The sequence below is a fragment of the Mastacembelus armatus genome, chromosome 22 (genome assembly GCF_900324485.2).
Source record: "Mastacembelus armatus chromosome 22, fMasArm1.2, whole genome shotgun sequence".
NCBI classification, from domain to species: Eukaryota; Metazoa; Chordata; class Actinopteri; order Synbranchiformes; family Mastacembelidae; genus Mastacembelus; species Mastacembelus armatus.
Genome location: NC_046654.1, coordinates 3,778,370 through 3,798,982, shown reverse-complemented (window position 1 = coordinate 3,798,982; position 20,613 = coordinate 3,778,370). Strand labels below are relative to the sequence as shown.

General features: G+C 39.8%; 3 protein-coding genes across 4 annotated transcripts; all 3 read left to right on the top strand.

Moving 5' to 3' along the window:
• Positions 1-1,029: 1,029 nt before the first annotated feature.
• synj2bp (synaptojanin 2 binding protein) lies at positions 1,030-4,838 on the top strand. The gene is made up of 4 exons (XM_026299416.1): positions 1,030-1,207; positions 1,746-1,882; positions 2,221-2,316; positions 2,771-4,838. Exons 1-4 carry the CDS (start codon positions 1,144-1,146, stop codon positions 2,909-2,911), a joined length of 438 nt encoding a protein of 145 aa, XP_026155201.1. The 5' UTR covers positions 1,030-1,143; the 3' UTR covers positions 2,912-4,838.
• Positions 4,839-4,973: 135 nt separating this feature from the next.
• LOC113125702 (deubiquitinase DESI2) lies at positions 4,974-13,316 on the top strand. 2 transcript variants are annotated; one of them, XM_026299358.1, is made up of 6 exons: positions 4,974-6,149; positions 6,244-6,592; positions 8,617-8,689; positions 10,126-10,219; positions 10,318-10,459; positions 11,348-13,316. In XM_026299358.1, exons 2-6 carry the CDS (start codon positions 6,554-6,556, stop codon positions 11,591-11,593), a joined length of 594 nt encoding a protein of 197 aa, XP_026155143.1. In that variant the 5' UTR covers positions 4,974-6,149; positions 6,244-6,553; the 3' UTR covers positions 11,594-13,316. The 2 variants fall into 2 exon arrangements, with proteins under 2 accessions (XP_026155143.1, XP_026155135.1); XM_026299350.1 differs by having other exon boundaries at positions 4,974-6,592.
• A 1,196-nt stretch (positions 13,317-14,512) lies between these two features.
• srsf5a (serine and arginine rich splicing factor 5a) lies at positions 14,513-20,256 on the top strand. Its single transcript, XM_026299295.1, has 8 exons — positions 14,513-14,623; positions 15,798-15,932; positions 16,040-16,110; positions 16,437-16,541; positions 16,946-17,015; positions 18,473-18,546; positions 18,625-18,729; positions 19,194-20,256. The coding sequence occupies exons 2-8, from the start codon at positions 15,807-15,809 to the stop codon at positions 19,474-19,476; spliced, it is 834 nt and encodes a 277-aa protein (XP_026155080.1). The 5' UTR covers positions 14,513-14,623; positions 15,798-15,806; the 3' UTR covers positions 19,477-20,256.
• Positions 20,257-20,613: the final 357 nt, after the last annotated feature.

Here is a 20,613-nt window from a genome sequence, read left to right as displayed (position 1 = left end):
ACTTTGTAATCTATATAAATGTCTAGATTGTTTATATAGGATGTGGAATGTGCACTGGTTAAACGTTTTGATTAATTCAAATATGGGTGTGTGTCCTTTGTACTAAAGTGTTTCCTTTTCATGCTGCTTTATATTTCTACTGCATCAAATTACAGAGAAAAATATTACATTTCTTGTTATACTGAATCAGACATCTATAATTATCTTAAAGATCAAGATTTTACATATAAAACAAATGATGAAGGGTGATAAGGGTGATTTCTGCCATCCAACAGTAAATAACATGGAAATGTACTTAAATTGGCACCTAATTGGTTCTAATTAGACATCATTTATATATTTACGAAAGGCTTATTAGCTGGAGTACCTAATAGCATGGATGAAATAATGAACAGGCCTACCAAGCACAGGGGCCTCTAAACCAGAAAACTGAAGGGGCTGTTAACCTTTCCATTGGAAAGTCAATCTAATGATTGAAGGGCTGCTACAAAAAAATTATTCAAAGCAACTAGAAAAAGATAAAAATCCACCAAAAAGCAGAAAATGACACAAAGATAAAAGTTACAGAATCACATAAACAACAAAAAGACAAAACAATGACAAAAAGATGCAAAACAGCTAAACAATGTAAAAAATAGCTAAATATGATAAAATGATTGAATATTCAAAGTAAATAGAAAAAGATAAAAATTCACTAAAAAGCACAAATGACACAGATAAAAGAATAACATAACAAATAGACAAAACAACGACAAAAAAATGCAAAACAGCTAAAAAACAAAAACAAAAATAGCTGATAAAAATACTGACCAAATAAAAGCAAACACAAAATGCCTAAAAAAGACACCAAACAAATAAACACTACACACGATGTGGTGGGTCAAACTGAGCCTTGTAACTTCAATCTGCCTCTTTCTAATAAACAGCCAGGTCAGTGTGTTTTGGTTCCGATTTGACCCCAGCTTCGTCATTCAAAGGTCAGCCTGCAGTTCCGTGTCTACCCTTCGGGGGGCAGCACAAACACAAACCCCCGACTTTGCTGAGAGAAGCAAATCGAAACTCCTCAATGAGCTCACCTTCAGATGCACAGTTGGCCAACGTTTCCCTGAAGACTTATTTTAGTCGTTTGGCGTACTGGACGCGATGAATGGCTTCCTGTACTCTTCACCCAACGTGGTGGACATAAAGCTGAAGCGCGGACCTGCAGGTAAGAAGTTCACGGGCAGGTAGCGGGGGACGCTAACAGCTAAGCTACGTAGCAGGAAAAACCAACGCTGTCAAGCTACTGAAGCTAAAGGCTAATCTGCGAATAAACAATAATTAACCACGTGTTTTCGTTTAGTGCAAGCAGGGGGACGAGGCTGTGGAGGCCGTGTGAGCTGTAACAAGTCAATTTAATTACTAATAACGTGATTTTTGTAGTTTGATGCTGTGTGGAAATCTTTAAAGTGATTAATCCTCGGCCTTTCTTAATGTGACACAGTGAAGGGTGTCACATTAGTCTTCATGAGAGGGTTATGTGGGACACCTCTGAGTACCAGTACACCAGTACTAGTACACCAGTACACCAGTACCAGGACCAGTACCCTGTTTGAAGCAGCGTTTTTGTACTTTGATCCATTCAGATAAATGTTGGAGATTGGATCAGCAACTTCTGCCCTGGAAAACAACGGGGCTTGTGTTGGATGTTACTAAAAAAAAAAAAATCCCTGTCTCATGCAAGTTTTTGTTGTGTTGTTTTTAAGGTTTGGGCTTTAATATAGTTGGGGGCGTGGACCAGCAGTATATCATGAATGACAGTGGCATATATGTGTCCAAAATTAAAGAAGATGGAGCTGCAGGTTTGGATGGAAGACTCCAGGAGGGAGACAAGATCCTTGCGGTAAGAAATGTTGACTCCTTTCAAGGGTGTAAGATGTAGAGGAGGTATTTTGTGTACGTCACACACGGTATTATCGTGCACTTACCAGAGCTGAAATGATTAGTTGATTTGTTGATTAGTCGAGTGACAGAAAATAATCAGCAAGTGTTAAAATAATTAATTATGTTCATTATTTAAGCTAAAATGTCCAATATTTCAGGGTTTCTGTGTCTGTCTTGTGAGGATAAGAAAACTAAATATCTTTGCATGTAGGAACCTAATCAGTAACAGCAGCCACAACTGAAGTTCATTGATTTGATTAAAAGTGACTTGTTTTTGTTTCATGTGTGTTTTTGCAGATCAATGGAGTCAAGCTCGAGGGTCAAACACATAGAGATGCAGTGGAGCTGTTCAGGACGGCAGGGGAGGACGTGGAGCTCCGTGTTCTGAAGAAGGTGGATGGCATGATCCCTTCAAATAATTGAGCTGACTTAAACATAAAAGCAACATGCAACATATACAACAAACATATTTTTACACCTTCAAATTACAAATCACAATAGACCAATAACTAACTGCGGAGCAGCATTAGTGGTTCGGTTTTGCATTTAAAAATGATGAGATGTTTGAAGACATGACCTGTGGGAAATTCACAGTAAATTTCACAATTTGTTGTAATTTTAAAGGAAAAACCATCAGTTGATTATTCAAAACAATAACCGTCACATTAATCAATAATGAAATGACCTTTAGATCTAACTGAAAACCGTTCCAGCAATGTAATCTCAGCAGAGTGTGACTCTACTCTGTCAACATTTGTGTTTTGAACAGATTAGTGCATTTCTCTGTAAACGCCTCCACCAGTGCAGCTTTAATGTTTATTCTTGTTTTCTTGTCTGTGTTTTCCAGTCTCCCTGTCACACAAACGGACCCAATGGTTCCCAACCCGAGCACCAAAGTCCTGTGTCTTACTGGACTGTACTGGCTGCTTTAGCAGGGGCTGCTGCCATATTTTCACTCATCTACATCCGACACCTTAGCAAGCCCTAGCTAAGCTGACAGCGTCTGTATATGTTTTTTTTTTTTTTTTAGATCAAAAACTTTACTGAAAGCCAAAGAAGTGAAAGGGGGAACAAACTCTAAAACAGTAGAGATTGTTTTTTTTGATTAGTCGATATTGTTGTCGCTGATGAGTTTCTCCATGTCCATATGTATTATGTGCTTGATGGTAGCTTTGTGACAGCCTTCCTATGCAACTGGATGCTCTCTTACAGTAGAGGTGACTTTCAGTAGATCATTTTCTTATGGTAAGAAGATAAATGTGGATCTAAATGACATTTCTACTGCTGGGCTGAGCTGGGCTGAGCTCAGGCAGAAACAGCTGCTCGTACACAGAGGTTGTATAAAGGAAATTAAAAAAAAAAAAAAAATGTCATTGAGCAAAGTCAGGCTGACTTCAGATCAGGCTTCAGGGTCCATTTAAAACTGATAGACAGTGTTGTGTTCAGTCATGTGTGGGCCCTCTCTGTACCTCCATCACTACATGGCAGCCCTGTCAGAGGGTGACATAGGGTGCCCATCCCTGTACGTTTAGTCTGTCAAAAATTTTGCAACTGAATTTTCATTGTTATTACACAGAATTACAAGAGGAGCAGAATCCTCCGCTGCTCAGATGGAGATGTGACTGGGAAAAAAAAACTGCGCTTAATGTGATAAATTGCGTCATGTAATGGCCATTTCAGTGCCTTTTTCTGTCTGTTCCACGTAATGCTGGTGTGTTTTTTCTGCCCCTTATGATCAAGGAAAAACCACCCCATTATGTCCATTAAAACCATTAAATTAAAGAATATGGCTGGCGATCTTCTTTTCTTATTGTCAACAGATCTTGTTAAAAAGCCCCAAACTAAACACAACTTATGTCTAAATAATTCTGTTGTCCACGTTTTTTTTTCTTTTTCTTTGAGACCTACTTCTGTATAAACAGATCACAATATATGATTTTAATTTCAAAAACAGTGCAGTAATTTTCTAAAATAGTTGAGCACTGTAGGTTTTGTGACTATAACAGAAGGAAATAGTTCATCTGTAGGGGACTATTTTCAGCTGTGGTATTACATGCTTTTTGTGCTTTAGACAGTATTTTCTGTCAGCACAGTGAATGTGAGTGCCTCAAAAAAAAAAACACTATAGTGCCTGTGTTCATTGTAAAGATGACTTTTGTTTGGTTGTTTTTTTGTTTTCTTATAATCTTTTTCAGACAACAGTGGAGCCCTGTGGTGTACAGGGGAAATTTACAACAATACTTTTTAGTAAAATCAGTTCGCTCGGTTTGTTGACAATGAGAAAAATGTGGATCATCACCAGACTTGTTCAAAGTGTCACCGTGTAGTTTCACTTTGAATGTCACATTTGTGTAAACCACAAAAACAAAGCATTCCTTAAATATCTATTGTCGTGAGCTGCCCACTGAAAACTATGAGATGCTGCTGTAGTTGTGCCACAGATATATTTTAATACATTCTCCTGATTTTGCATCAGCCAGTGCTTGTAATCACACCGTCCAGTAAAAGGTTTTTGCGTGGGGTGAATATGAAATTTGGAGTATGCTGTAAAGGAGTTGTTATTTTGGGTGAGGGACCAGCAGCTTTATGCTGAAAAGCAGCTTGAGCCAATTACTTTGAAGGGAGAGTTTTGTAAGAGATGAATTTCTGTAAATGAGTTTATTTTATTTTATGTTTTATTTCTTGCACTAGCGATAGTCCTCCTTCAGTAACAGCCACTGAGCAGATGAATAATTGCATTGTGTGCTGTGTGTGTCCAGCCCATCAATAATGTAATTCTCTCTGACTGTATTTAGATCTTTTCTGTAAATATGTGGCTCTGCTGAGAGAAATTGTGAATATGTTCAGTATGTCAGAAGAGTAGATCAGAAACACTAATAAATTACAGTGTTTGACAACCAAGCACCAACTAAAAACTCATGTTGGATTTACCTTTTTTTATTTTAGATAGAAAAATAAAAACAGAGCAAACTGAAATTGTCATATGAGACTTTGAATTAAGTCAAAATTGTGACAGTGTCAAGAAAACACTGATTTAATATGTCAAAGCTTTGGTTTATTAAATCAAAGTCAGTAGCTACTATGTCAAAGTTAAGGGTGATTAAGTCAAGTTTGAGTTAGTAAGTGAAGGTTATGGGCTATGAAGTCAAAATTAACAGATAACTCTTGATTTACTACATTAAATTTTGGTTTACGAAGTCAGAATTATGAGTTGGTATGTTTTTAATGACCTTACTAATTAAATTATAAGGGATGAAATCAAAATTATCACATTATGTATGTCCTCAAAGTCTGACAGTAGGTTGAAATGCTGACTGTGTATCTCATATATACTATAACACTGTATAATATAAGTACTGTAATTTTACTTTGAAAACTATTGGAAAACTATTGGTAAAGTTTGCAGATGATAGCCAAAACACCGGATGTGGTCAGTTTACCTTCAAATTAAAAGTGGACTCTATTTGTTATTACAGTACAACGGGGGTAAAACTATAGTAATGATAGATAACTGAAGATTAAATGAATTATGGTGAAGACAACCATCAAATATGTTTAGTTTATTATTCTTTTTTTATCACAAAAAAATGACAAAAACCTGTTGCCTCAAAAGATTTTACTGAACTACAGCGTTAATTTGAAGAACAGTCGGTTAACTAGTTAACTAATTAAATGTATTTATTAGTAGTATGTTTTGCAGAAATAGTGAAATGCTGTGTTCTGTAACAAACTGTGCTCCTTTACACCCACCAGCTTCACATCAGCTGTTGGAGGATGGTGCCTCGGAGGCAGATATGATGTAATCAAACCGGAGACAGAGGCAGAGCTGGACGAAAACCTCACGATGCCTGACGATCTCGACTGTCTTGGTACCTTCTGAAATACATTTTAAACCTGCATAGAGTGGTTTCTGCTGACGGCTCGGTTCGGTTGGAGGAGTCACGTCGCCGGGGTTTGTGCCGGATTTGGGCCAGCAGCAGTAGCAGCAGCAGCGCCGGTGTGGCCGGAGATGCCCCCGCTGTTGGACCGGACTCCTCCGTCAGCTGTAATTACCCACCATGGCTCCGGACTCCTCTTCCACAGCTGCTGCGGCATCCTCCGTGTGAAAATGGCCCGCACTCCGCCTCCATCGTGCACATCGGCCCGCCCTGCCTGTCCCCTTTCCGCCCGTGATGACAGGAGGGCGCCTGCTTCAGATTTCGGCACTCGTAGGCCCCTAATGTCGGGTATGGATCGCGCTATGACCTCTGATCTGATACTCTGAGCTGCTGTGTTTATCTCGTAAATTCACATCCTCTGAGCATATTTTCCTTAAAATAGATATTTTTGGAGCTGGGAGATGCTGCGCCTCGCTCTGCTCTGCTGGGATGAGTTTCATGCTTTCCTGAACTTACTCGCTGTAATGGCTCTGTGACATCCTCCTAAGCTTCACTGGTCCGGTTTTGGACGTTTTCCGGACTTTACAGACCTGGGTCCGTGCAGCAGTTGTTGCCCTGCAGGGGAATGAGCATCCTCCATCCCTCCAGCAGAAGCCTGGCCGCCGCTGCTCCTGCTGTCCCCCGTGTGGCCCTGTGACTCCTGCGGGGCGTGGAGGGTGGAGACGTTTGCCTTTCCAGCTCAGGTGTGAACCATGGCCAATGAACCTGTGATCCTTAACGTGTATGATATGGTAAGAGTCCAAACTGCACTCACTTTTTACTCAGTGTTTTATGCCAGCAGCTCCAGACCTGTTTCACCTGTGCACCTTACAGATATTATGAGCCCAGTTAGACTGAAACATGACATGGGAGTCAGGCAGTGCTGTAACTCATGGATAAGTCAAAGAAAGGTTTACTGCATCTGGGTCACATGTCTGCTGTAGCTACACACCCCCGTCTGCTTTGCTGCAGATGTGAGTATTGTTGCTGTCGACTAATTCAGCCATTATTTAGCAGAATAATTGTATTTAACTTGTGACCTCTGTCACTGTGCATCTCAGCTCACATGATGCACACAAACAGACACGCATGTACACACTCACAGAAACCCACACACATTAGCAAAGGACAAGGGTCCTTATTCAGACATGTGCCCACAGCCTGGTCTTCACATACTGTACTGCTGAACAATATCCTGTGTGAAAATGTGTGATATTAAGACACGAACACTTTACTTCAACTCCATTTATTTATCATAGTCTCTGTATATATTTATATAGTGATTCAATTGTTATTGATTCAGTATAATTAAATAATAAAAAGTTGTAAGCAATTACAGATATTATGTTTATTAATGTATTTGTCAGTTATAGCTTCTGTCCGTCTGTCATTTAATTGCATTTAATGATCTAAGGCTGTTAGTGACTGGAGATTTAAAGATGATCAACTTGATGTAATTATTTTTACTCCCTGAAGTGACAGGAAGCTAAATTCTCTGAAGTGCTGCCATCCTTGGGCTTTAAAGAGTTCGACATATTTGGACTGTAAAACAACAGCGTGATACTTTCATTTCAAACAAAGCCAAGTGCAGCGTTGGGCTCCCTGCTCTCGCCTGATACTTTCAAGCCGCCTCACAGATGATGACCTGAGCAGGGCCAGAAGTGACAGCTGCTCAAACAGCTGATTTAATTCCAGTGTGGCTCTGCAGTGCTGGGATTTAACAGGTCATGCACTGGCTGCTGAGGGGGAGAAAACAGTCAGAGCTGACCTTAGATACTTTTCCAAGTGTTAAACACATGAACACAAGGAGGCAGAGAGACCTGCTGAGAGTGGATCATGCAAAGAGACATTATGATGAATTGATCATCTTCAGTTTGAAATCAACATGTAGATGTGTGCGGTTTGTGCACGGTGTATCTTGAAAGGAGACTGCATGGATCGTTGCAGCAGAGTCGGCATGCAGCATGATTTCATGAATACAGGAGAACTGCTGACGATTCTGATTTATCTGAACAAGAAAGTGACAATCTCATTTCACTTAAGTGGAAGAATTTGTCCTTGCAGGAAGCTGAGGTTGCCCTGGTCAAAAGATTTCCATCCTTCCCTGGTATGAAAGGAGTAGAGGTCACTGCAGAATCATGAGAAGAAAGTGTTGACACAAAGAAAAGCAGCGGAAATGCTTTTATTATATCACTCTGAGCCGGAAACATGTTTTATTATTAATAGGGGACAGCTGGAGTAGCGTGGAAAACTCTTCACATGTTTCCTCAGGGAGACGGGAGTGAGGGAGCTGTGTCCTGTCCAGCCAAAAATTATATCCTCATTGTCTGCAGTGAAGAGCAGTTTGTAACGCTGACTGATGACCAGGTCCTTTTCTTGTGTGTGATTTTTCTTCCAGTAATCTAAAAACCTGCAGATCAGATAGATGTGACACTCACTGTGTGATTGATTGCAGTAAACCAGCCCCTGCAGATGAAGAGTCCTTTGTGCTTCCCTTCTCTTCTGCCTGAATTTGAGTTAATGAGTATTTGCTGTCAATGGAAGGTTAAACATAATGTTTTTTTAACATCAGCTTCTCTTTCCTTGAGTATAATTTATTTAGCAAGCCAGTTTTTTTTCTGAGACTGACAATATGACACGACGCACTAATTGATGTTACATTGGCCTCCAGTATTTTCTGTGGTGCTGCTGCAGTGTTTCTTGCCTTCTACAGCTCTCTATTGATCCTAAATGGTGCCCTCTTCCTAACTGTGTTTCTCTCCCCCTTTTTCTGCAGTACTGGATAAACGAATACACTTCCAATCTGGGTATTGGAGTTTTCCACTCAGGCATTGAGATTTATGGCAGAGGTAAGACAGACTTCTTTTCTGTCTGTGAGAGACAGTTTGGTCAGACAGAGTAACATCACAACACACTCACAAGGTTTGTATGAGGCTGTTTTCACAGACACAGATGAAGTCTGGGTTTAAAAATGGAATATGGAGTTGTGCTCCTAATAACATGGCCCCATTTCTCTTGGTTGAGTCACCACTGACTCACAGTGTGTGTGTGTTATGTGATTTGAAAATAGAGAGACAAGCCAATGTGAAACTAGATCGATGGGTATTCCATTATGCCCTTGCAACCTAAAATATTGGCTCTGCACACAAGAAATATGATGATAGTCAAAATAAAGTTCTTACTAAGGCAGGAGATCACTCTTTTTAATGGAATTTCAGCATAATATACCAAGCTAGCAGCATATTTTTGCATAATGATCCCAAGCAACAATAAAGCTGTTTGATTTGATGCTTTATTCATTGAATTTCTAAACCATCGCTGTCAGATGAAATTCAGCAAACTTCAAAATGTCAACAAGCAGGCAAAATACGGCATAAAATAAACACAAGTAATTTATTGTTTCATGCTGCACATATTTCATCATCTCAACTTGGTCTGTGAATAGTCACCTCCCAGTGCTACAGTTTAACATGTTATGAAAAGATGGGATATTTTAAATGTGGATTTTATACAGTACTATTATTACTTTTTACTATACTTTTTGTGATCCTGTTGATAATACTTTTATAAGACTTTCCGTGCATGATTTTCCCTTGTAGCAAAGTATTTTTTATCCTTCAGCTGATAACTAAACATATTCTAAAGGGTATAATGTGAGGATGGACATATTCTGATATTATTTGACTAACAGCAGCAACACTGCATTAAAAGTGAACTGGGCGCTGCAGGTTATATTATTAGATGATTAATAGAAGTAGTGTTTTACAGGTGTAGTTGGTTTAGGTGAAGGTTAAAGTTTTATGTACTATTGGGCAGTTTACTCTGTAACAGTGCATTTATTTTGATTTCATTTATAATCTCATCATTGTTTCGTATGTATGTTTAATGGAAGTCCTAACTAAAGCTGTCATAAATGTAGTGGAGTAAAAAGTACAGTATTTCTATCTGTGTTGTGATGAAGTGCTGGACTTGCTTTAACATATTATTGATAAAATCATTTTGCATACTGTTCCCATATGGATGAAACGTTGCCATTACAGTGTATAGATTCATATCATATTCAGAAGTCATACATAACTGATGATGTTCAATGTGCGGCTCCCCTAGTGTTCATCCTTGTTTTCTATGATACTGCTGTAAATACAGGGCAGAGAGCTGTAATTAGCCAGGCCTAATGGTTTAAGTAAAGTGCGGTGGTGGTTAATTACATGCTTCTGTGAAACTGCAGTTGTTTGCTGTTTCCATTTGAAAAGTTAACCTGTGTTTTGCACATTTGTCCACACAGAATTTGCATACGGGGGTCATCCATACCCTTTTAGTGGCATCTTTGAGATCAGCCCTGGCAACGTTACTGAGCTGGGAGAGACATTCAAATTCAAGTGAGTGTACTCAGTTGTAGCATACAATCCACTGTGGCGCCGTTAATGTTAATGGTGAAGATAGGTCTGCAGTTATTTCTTTGTCTGCTTTTGAACAGGGAGGCCATTGTTTTGGGCACCACAGACTTCACAGAGGAGGACATAGACAAAATCATGGAGGAGCTGGGTAAAGAGTTCAAAGGGAATGCCTACCATCTAATGCACAAAAACTGCAACCACTTCTCCTCCTCACTGTCTGAGGTCAGTCACATTCTGTGGTTACTGTCGAAAATTTTTCTTTTTGTTCCAACTTGCACGTTGCTCTACAAACGATAAGATACATTACTGTTCTGAGCATCAACCATAAATCAGTGAGACAAAATGTCCCTATTGCGTGAAGGTTTGAGCACATGAACACATATCAAGGGGCAGAAGTTTCACATATAAACATCAGATTAGTCATTTGGATGAGTCCTGTGGAAACTGTCTCATAGCATCAGTGAGGGAAGCTTTCTGAACTCTGTGAAAATAACCTTGTTTATGTCATCAGGGTTATCTTGGCTTGGCATTCTAGATTACAAATGTTTGTCTATGCTATCTGTATGGCCATGTGAATCTGTAAGTGGCCCCACCAGCCTGATCCAGACTGGAACAGCTCAGCTTTTCATGAAATTTAATAAGTTTTTTTCATGGTTCCCATAGGATGAATCCTTATAACTTTTATGATCCCTGACTTCATTTCTTTTATCCTCTCAAAGAGGGTTGAATGGATTACCAGGGTTTGTTATAGACTCTCATGTTCGCCCTCACCAGCAAATCAAACTTTTAATTTTGATTTGTGGCTCAATACCTGAAAAACAAAGTGACACCAGCCTCAGTTAAACTTTCTGCTTTGTGCTAATGCTAACACGCTACCACACTAAACTAAGGTAGTGAACATGGTAAACATTTAGCTCAAAGCATTGTAATGCCAAAGTGCTGCTAGCATGACTGTAGACTGTCCAAATAATAATAATAATCCATAGTGCATCCACGTCCTAAGCAGGTTTTGAGTATGTAGTGTGTTCACAGTAGAAAAGTGACAAAACAGATGACCTTAACTTCAGTGAAGACAGTACATGTAATGTCACATGTTTTGCCTTCTCTCAGTTGCTGTGTGGACGGGAAATCCCACGCTGGGTCAACAGGCTGGCCTACTTCAGCTCCTGCATCCCCTTCCTGCAGAGCTGCCTACCTAAAGAGTGGTTAACCCCGGCCGCCCTGCAGAGCCACATCAGCCTCGGCCTCCACAAAGATGAGCGGAACGAATCGAGTGACGAAGACCCTGCGTCCCCGTCTGGAGCAGCCGCCTCAGGCTCAGGCTCCTCCCACAGTTGTCGCCACACAACGGTGTAACCTGCCCCTGGGCACATTGACCTGTGGACCTTCCTGCCCCTGCTGCTGGAGGCTCAAGTGGCATTAGCAGGCTTTACCAACCACCTGACCTCATACTGTTTGTCCTCTGAGTAAAGAGGCAGGAAATGCAGAGTCTCCTCTTCATGTGCAGAGTTGCTGTCACAGACTTCAGACTTTTGGAGACCCTTCCTGTCCTTTCTACAGATGACAGAGGCAAACTTTGACCTGAGCACTGAAGCATGGCTTAGACTTCAACAACCAACATTATAGACCTGAAGTTTGTAGTATGTTATAGTTAATATTTTCCATGGACTTTTAAACCTTTATGAGCCTTGTTCCCTGCCCTGCCTTCAGAGCTGCTTTTGTAGAATAACTAGATAGATACAGGAGACTACTGATAGTGACATATACAAGGAAACTACTAATCGGCTCAGTCTCAACAAGTTCTTGTTCACTAACCTCTATGTGGCCTTCAGTTGATATTGTTGACTCTGCTCTTTGTGTGGAGCTTTAGTTATTCACTCTGGCCATTTTAGAAGGTTAGCGGGTTAAGGAGGACTTGACTCGTCCTTGATTTCACCCCGAACTCTTAAAACGTTGCATGATGAAAAGATTTGACAAATCATCCCCCTAAACTAAAACTCCTCATTTCTGATCATATCACCAAGTATTTACCTCCCGTTCCTTTTGTAAAACAAATCATCTGACCTGGGGATTTGTTTTAAACAGTGAGCTGGTGTTTAGCTGCCAGTGTAACCAGTTCATCAAGGGTTGTAAAGAGTCAAGGGCATTTACTGTTCAGTTTAGTCTAGTTGCTGTTCACACAGCCTCTAGCAGAGCAGTCACTCTCTGTAAACAGCTCAAACAAAAGAAGTCAAGCTGCTACACTGACAACATTTGACTTTTGACCCAGTACAATTTTTGTCTACATTTTTATAATGAAATAGTATTTATATTATAATGGTGTGATAACATCCAGGAGATGTACATTAACGCCCAGGGTTTGATCCTGGGTGATACTGGTCTCATCACCTTTTTCACCATTAAACCAATAAAGGGTGAGTTGCCATGAGGAAGAAAAATTCAGTGTTACACCTTTAAGTATAGTAATCCTTAAAGCAAAACTTTGACATTTTGGGAAATCAGTAGTCTTATTTGCTTTGTTGCAGAAAGTTAATGGCAAGATTGACACTATTGTAACATCCAAAGGTAAAAAAAATCTGCCCACCAGCACCTCTAAGGCTAACTAATTAAAATAACATTAACTTTGTTTAAATGTGCAAAAACTAAAGTTGTTAGTTGTTGGTTGCCAGATAACCAGTGGAGAGTTTTAAACTTAACTGGTCCCATTCAAGCAATGGTCTGGCACATAACCTCATAAAACTCTCATTTTAGTTTATTTTTGTTACCTTCGGACAGACGCAGGATGGTGTCAATATTTTCTTCTGGCGAGAAGAAAACGACTGAGCAGTTTTCCCAAAATGTCAAACTCTTCCTTTAAGAGCATATTAAAGCCTATATGTTTAAGATCATATTTCCAGCTGTGAACTTATCTGTAACATGTTCTCAGATGAAGTGTTTTAAAGATAAGAGAAGGAACCTTTTTAGAAATGACTTGGACGTTGGGCTTGTTGCAGTGATGAGATCAGGGGATAATATGATGTCAGTTATTTCTAATCATTGTAGATTTATCATACATATGGATAAAAACAATGATATTTGATCAGCTTCTTGGACTCATTTCAACTCATGTTGCTTGATTTTTTTCAATGTAGAAAATCAGTTACGAAGGTAATGTGTGGCTTTAACCTTTTCCCATCTCTCCTGCTGTAGTGTGTTCACCCTTTCTCAGGAAGTGTAATAGTGAAAGTCTAATTCCTGCTAAACACCTTGATAATCAGGGGTCCAAGTGCAAATTAATCATTTGACTTCTTCTTCTTCATGTGTTTAGGTGAGTTATATCGGTATTTATTATTGCTGTAGTCTTACATTTCCCCGAGTGACTTGTGTTCAGGTTTTAGGTAGATTTTGAGATGACAGGAGCTGTACAGAGATCAGTATTCATGCTAACACACTTTCATCAGAGCAGACCACACAGGTATTTTTTTCTATTGGAGTGTGTCCACCTCAACTTGTTTCCTTTTCATAACCCGAGACAATTTTAAGAATGATGACATAGTATTAGAATAAAGAGATGGAATAACAAAAGGTCTTTTGCTTGTTTCATTGTAGTAGTTAATTTTGGTAAAGGTGGGGAAACATAAGATATATACCTAATATTTAATACGGAACACCTGAGGTTTTCTATTTATTTATGGTATTTATTTTAATTTGATAAAGACTAGAATTTGTTTATAAACCTGCTTTAGGAATTTATCTAGAGGTAGATGTAACCAAAGAACAAACAGACTTAAAGAATTTTATCTCAATATTTCTTATGCAGATGGGTTTTCTGTTTTGCAAGCCAGTAACAGATGCATAAAGCTCATATTTATTGGGATTCACATGGACCTTGTAGGTATTTACATGTCTATCAACAGTAGATATGTGAAAAAGCATGTAACATTGAAAACTTATAACAGTTTATGACAGGGGGCATATGTATTTTTACAGCAGGGCCAGATTTGACCCCTATTTTTTGACTCGACTGAACAACCTGCATGCGTTCTAGTTGAACTGGGTTGCCAGATCTGTGTCTCATCCCGCTTTGCGGACTCAACGGGAGCTAATCTTCGATTTTGCAATTATACATTGCAAAGTATTTAACGAGGGATTGTTTAGCAACGTAAACTGTCCTACCACTTGTTTGAATGACAACTAGGGGCAGGGTCTCCAACTTTAACCAAGTGATGCATTAACTGCAGAATTTAATGATCAACCGCAAAACTGGCAACGTGAAGGCAGCAGCATTTCCGGTCCCTGCTCTTTGGACTCGTTCGCCATTTTGTTACAGTCGAGTAGACGACCTCGTTGGAGTTGCAGCTCAGCAGCGACGTAAACAACAACGCAGACGATAAAGACAATAATTTGGTGAGCATCTCATCGACTTGGTGTCTAGTAATTGTATCAACCTCATGGTTTCTGCTAATTAATGGCGGTTTCGTGTATTTTTGACGGTGAGTTACGGCTTTGTAGCTAATGCTATGTTAGCTAGCGTTAGCGCGCTTTAGCTAACTAACGTTAACTGAAGTCGAGGTGCAACCGTTATCGTCGCACCGAGAAAATCAGTAGAAAAATAAAGTAAAATTAATTTATATTCGATTAATATTATCTGTCGTTAAATGGATGGTATTCGGCATCTGTTTAGCATCGCTTCCATCGGGGTTTCGTTAAGTTTAAGGCGATAGGGAGTTTGAGACGTGATCGTTATCGTTAGTTAGCAGGTTGGGCCCAGCGGGGGAGTAACGTTATTAACCAATACCGCAAATAATACTCAAATACAGCCGAAAGTCATGTTAAGTATTAAGTGTTACTACTGATGTGTTGGTGTGATGTGTTCAGTTGGGGTGAAGAGTATTTTAAGTAATTTTATATAAAATTTAATTTCATTACAGATTAAAGAAAAGGTTATTGGTTGATCATTTGCAGTATTGATGTGATGCAGTATTGAAATGACTCAATTTTAATATGAAGCTAACGTTACTATATGGATGTGGGCAGGTTCATTACTTTTATCTATGTCTTTTTGTACACGGGGGACTGTCTGAGTGAGTGGGTGTTGGGGGGTCATTGGTTTCTGCTTTGGGAGGTTTCAGGGCTTTTGTGAAAACTCAACTGTTCCAAAACTGGTTTGACCAAAACTGGATTATCCCGTGGATTTGATCCTCTTTAGGTTTACACAGCTCTTGGTTTTCACTTCAGCCCTTAATGAGACATTTCAGAGCTGTAGTCACAAGTAGACAAAAGTTTTTACAAGGCACACAAAAGTACCTTATCCACAGGATTTATGGAGGTTTGGAGGAAGAGTCACCAAGATCGTCTAGTGATAAGTTTAGTTAGTAGTAAACAGTCTTGTTACCCACGCTCACAGGAAGCACTGCGGCTACTAATTAATTATGAAATGTGAGTCTTCGTACCCGGGTTTAAAATTAACCTCTGGTCAGTGCACTCAGCATACCAACTATAAAATACTGAGCTATCTTTACTCCACTTTCCCTCCCAGTCTGGATAAATGTTTAACGGTTCTTGTTTTTCACTTTTTCAGCAGAGAAACATGAGTGGCTGTCGTGTCTTCATTGGCCGTTTGAGCCCACATGCCAGAGAGAGAGATGTGGAGAAGTTTTTCAAGGGATATGGGCGGATTCGGGAAATCAACTTGAAGAATGGATTTGGCTTTGTGGTTAGTCTCACAGACCATTTTATATGGAAAATTAGCCTTGATTTTGGGGCTTTTTTAAATTAAGTTTGCCAAATTTCCTTTTTTCTCCTTATTTTCCCTATTTTCAGGAATTTGATGACCACAGAGATGCTGATGATGCCGTGTATGAGTTGAATGGAAAAGAATTGTGCAGTGAAAGGTATTAATCCAGTTCATTGCATGGCTCAAAATCTTCCTCATCTTGCAAGGGCATAATTAAAGGAGGAAATTTGAAGATACTATAAGTGCAGTGCTTTTTTTTCTCGTAGCACTGTATTTTGGAGGGCTCTAGTTTTCTGCAGAGATTTCCATATGGAGAGTTTCATACTGTTATACAGTCCTGCAAGCAAATGTTCATGCTTATCTCTAAATTACATTACTACAGTATTTTCCCTGTAGTGCATGAAAGTGTGTATACATCTAACTGCATTTTCCCCCATAAGTTACTCTGAATCGTGTAAAGAATTTCTTGTTTTCTATTTTCAGGGTTACTATTGAGCATGCTCGCTCCAGGAGAGGAAGAGGTGGTGGCCCTGGGATGGGACGGTTCAGCAGCAACAGCTATCGCCCTTCTCGCAGCAGTGGATCCAGGTACATTGGCTTTAAAGTAGCTTGCTGAAGTCTTAGCTAACTGGTTAGTTCTACTTGTTTTAGCACGAGTAGCCAATGTGTATGTACCGTAAAAATTAACAATAAGAATGACTTAAACCTCCTTAAATATATATTAAAATATATTTGACTTTTCAGCCCTAACTGAGGTGAAGTCAAATTATGAATATGTGCCGTTAGGAAATGAAAACCTGTTATTCCACCAAATATTGACAGAGCTCTCAGGCTGACAGTACAGTAGAGTGAATAAACAGCAGAAGTTAAGATGAATTTATGCTTCTGTGTTGTGAGAACACTGCAGCCTGCATCTAATACTCAGACCTTTCTTCCTTCTCACAGAAAATGTTGCATTACAGGCTATTTTCTTTTTTTTGTTTCCTGTACAGATATGGCCCTCCCGTGCGGACCGACCACAGACTCATTGTAGAGAACCTCTCTTCACGGATTAGCTGGCAGGCAAGAGATGACACAGCCTTATATTTCTTCCAGCCTTAGATTTCTAAAACGATATATACCCCCTGTATTGACTTGCTTATCAGTCGAGCAGCATTGATTTGATCGGGCCGGGTCAATTTGTGTGTACTCAGATAAATTTTATACTATTAGTTAATTTGCCATTTGCAATAAAAAAACCCGTTTTTTTTTTTTTTTTTTTTTTTTTTTTTTAAATCTCTCACTATACCTCCGTCTACGTTTTTCCAGACAAAAGCACATGCTACTGCTGCTCATGGGCATTCTAACTAAAAACATTTAACTGTTTTTTAACAGCCACTCTGATATGGTGTATCAGAGACGAATGAACACCCTCCATGGAGGTGTCAGCCCTCTTCTGGTTGTTTTTCTGAATAGTGTCCATTTGGTGCCTCTCCTTACACGCAGTTGCCACCGGTCTAAAGTCTTGGCTGGGCCCCGTAGCGGGTGAAAGTGGTCTAGCGCAGGATACGATAGCCTTAGGAGGTCCGTAGCCACAGTCTGGAGGTTCTGTGGGCTGGCATCCCCGACTACTGTAACCCCCCTCAAATCCACGGTTCCTACTCTCCCATTTGGGTCTTTTTCTGTTGCTGATGGAGCTGGGGGGGTGTTGAGTCGGGCGCACACCCCTCCCCTACTTGCTCTCTGGTGGTTCCTTACTTGTGGAGGCCGGATGCTGAGTCAAGGCCGAGGTCGTTTCTCAAGGGCTTAACACTGCATTGGTTCCCATTTGCTATTTGGACAAGTGGCTCTAAGCTAATATCTTCCTGGGTATGGAGCGGTAAGTAGCATAAAACTCATGTGATTGGGTTTGTTCAGGGTCGGGTGGTAAAGGGAAGTAGAGTTACGGTCTCAAAAGAGCAGAGGGGAGGGGGGCTAGTTTTACTCTGTAAACACTTTTTTTTTTTTTTTTTTTGAGCCAAGTCATTTTTATAGGCAGTATGAAGGCTAGGATACTCCCGATCAGGTTTTTGTCCACATACCCACAGTGCTATGGTCATCCAACCCCTAATACATAACAGCTTTATCTCATTTATGCAGATGCAAAATCCAGTAGATACTTGTATACAGACGTGCAGCAAGTTATAAGCTTTGACACATTAAAAACCCTCACTGCTGTTAGCTTTCAGGTGTCATGCTATGAGGTTGAATTTGGTTTTTGCTCACGGACCAAAAAAAACGTTTTCATGGAGCCAGTTAATGGGGCATAAAATAGTTTCTGAGAAAAGGGAACACTCACAAAGTTTTGGTTTCCGTTCATATGCCCTCCACTGAAATGGGAGTTTATCAAGTGACAAAAGTCAGCATTAGATAACCCAAGTTTCCCTGTGAGCTGGTTTCTTGCTGCTTGCTCATTTCTCTCCCTCCAGGTCAGAAACGTCTCTCACTGGCACTTTGTGTTTTGTTCTGTGACACTAATCCTACGTTACGCTTTGAAACAGGACCTGAAAGACCTGATGAGAAAAGCAGGTGAAGTTACCTTTGTGGATGCTCACAGACCCAACAAAAATGAAGGGTGAGTTCTCTAGTCAAACTGCTCATAGGTCTTCGTCTGCGGAGTTTCATCCAAATTAGTGTTTCTGCTTCAATACAGGGTGGTTGAGTTTGCATCTCGCAGTGATATGAAGAATGCCATCTCCAAGCTTGATGGGACAGAACTGAATGGACGAAAGCTGAAGATCTTTGAGGACAGCAGGAGGTGAGTTTTCTTTACTGTTTTTCTTGGGAGAGTTTTTAGGAAAGTGTCCCCCTTGGCTTTATTGCTCATGGTAAATTGAGTGAACGATCTAACTGGCATAAGAAAGTGCTAGAAACTTCAGACTGTTTGATTAGATTTTGGTGTAGATTGTGCATGAACACAATCATTAATTAGGTAAGACTAGCTATTTCCCTCCAATCTTTACTGCCTGCTAGTGAGTGGGGTTGATTCTCTCATCTGATTCTTTGTAAGAAAGTAAATAAACTGTTCATTTAAAACAGCAAACAGAACCCGAGGTAACTGGGGCTGATTGGGTGGATCTGTAAACAGCTCCTATTTTCACATAAAGATTGTTCCTGCTGCAGTTTGGCTGTCATGCTGTTATTTCTATACTGTTGTTCTGCCCTACATGCTAAAGTTGGATAATAATGAAGTTAAATATGACCCTTCTCTCTGTCACACAGTCACAGTAAGAGTCGCTCCCGTTCCCGCAGCTATTCCCGCTCGAAGAGTCGTTCCCGCAGTCGCAGTCGCAGCCGTTCCAGATCTGCCAGCCGCACCCCAGATAAGAAGACATCAGGAGGGGGTAAGGCTGCAGCCAGATCTCCCTCCAGGTCCAAGTCTCGCTCCAAGTCCCGGTCCAGGTCTCGCTCACGGTCACCAGCTCCAGCTCAGAACAAACAGTCTCGTTCCCGCTCACGCTCTCGTTCTCGTTCACGCTCTGTGTCAGCTGACAGCAAGCACTAAGATGGAGACACCTGTGGGCCCTAAAATAGACTGATAGTCTCTCACCGTAGTTGTGTATGGTCACATGTAATAATTTTTTTTTTTTTTTTTTTTTTTTTTTAAATGAAGGGGATGAACTTGCCTTTTACATGACTTATTTTAAAATATGGCTTTTTGTTATTAATGTGACCAGTTTGGCTTTGATTTCCTTTATTTTTGTTTCTAATGTGCTTCCACAGCAAAAACTTTGATTTGAATTGATTTATACTTTTCCCTCTTTTAAAACCCCTTAAAACATTTTAAGAAGTGACAGGACTCTGGTGAAGGCTTTCCTTAACTCTCTGCCATGTTTGGCTTCTGTCTACTCCTCCCCGCTTCCCCGAGTGTTGGGCGAGATATCAGTTTCCTGAAATATTGATGAACATGTTTTGTTTGTGATGCCAGCTCCTGGCATTGCTGTGAAACTGTGATTACGCTTTTCCACATTAAACTCACTGCTCTGATATGTTTGTGAACAAAAAATGTGAATATAAAAATGCAAACATATCAGTTGGTGATTTATTCAGGTTTATTGTGAAATGACATTAAAATCTGGTGTTAAATTTGACTTTTTTTTTTTTTTTTTCTTTAACACTATTGTATCAGGACCTTGTCTCGTGTTGGTGGTGAATTGTCTGCTTTTATTTTATCTTCAGCTTTGGCTTTTGGGCTGTTGTAGGTCTGAGTACAAATGTCTCTTTCAGCAGGAAAAATGTCTCCAAATAAATTTATTCATTTGATACAAATAAAACAACTATTGTATATTGTAGTTTCTTTTTTAGAAATGTTCAGACAGACTGGTGACTTCTTTTTTTTATTTGACATATTTTGTTAACATGGGTTGTGAAATGCATATACAGGACACTATAGTCTGCAGTATAATTGAATAAAGCTTCCAAAGTCTTAAATCCGTTTGTCAAAGTCGATCACAGCACACATGTAAACAATAGGTACAACAATAAGCAGAAAATAATCTTGTATGTTTGAATAATAGGAGATTTAAGTGTTGGTTTAAGTTGTCGACCTCTATATTTGCAAAATTTCTAGAATATATGTCTGTAAAGTCAAGAGGAAGTTAAAATGACAGATAAAAGCTGCAGGGCAAAAGGTTTTAACAGT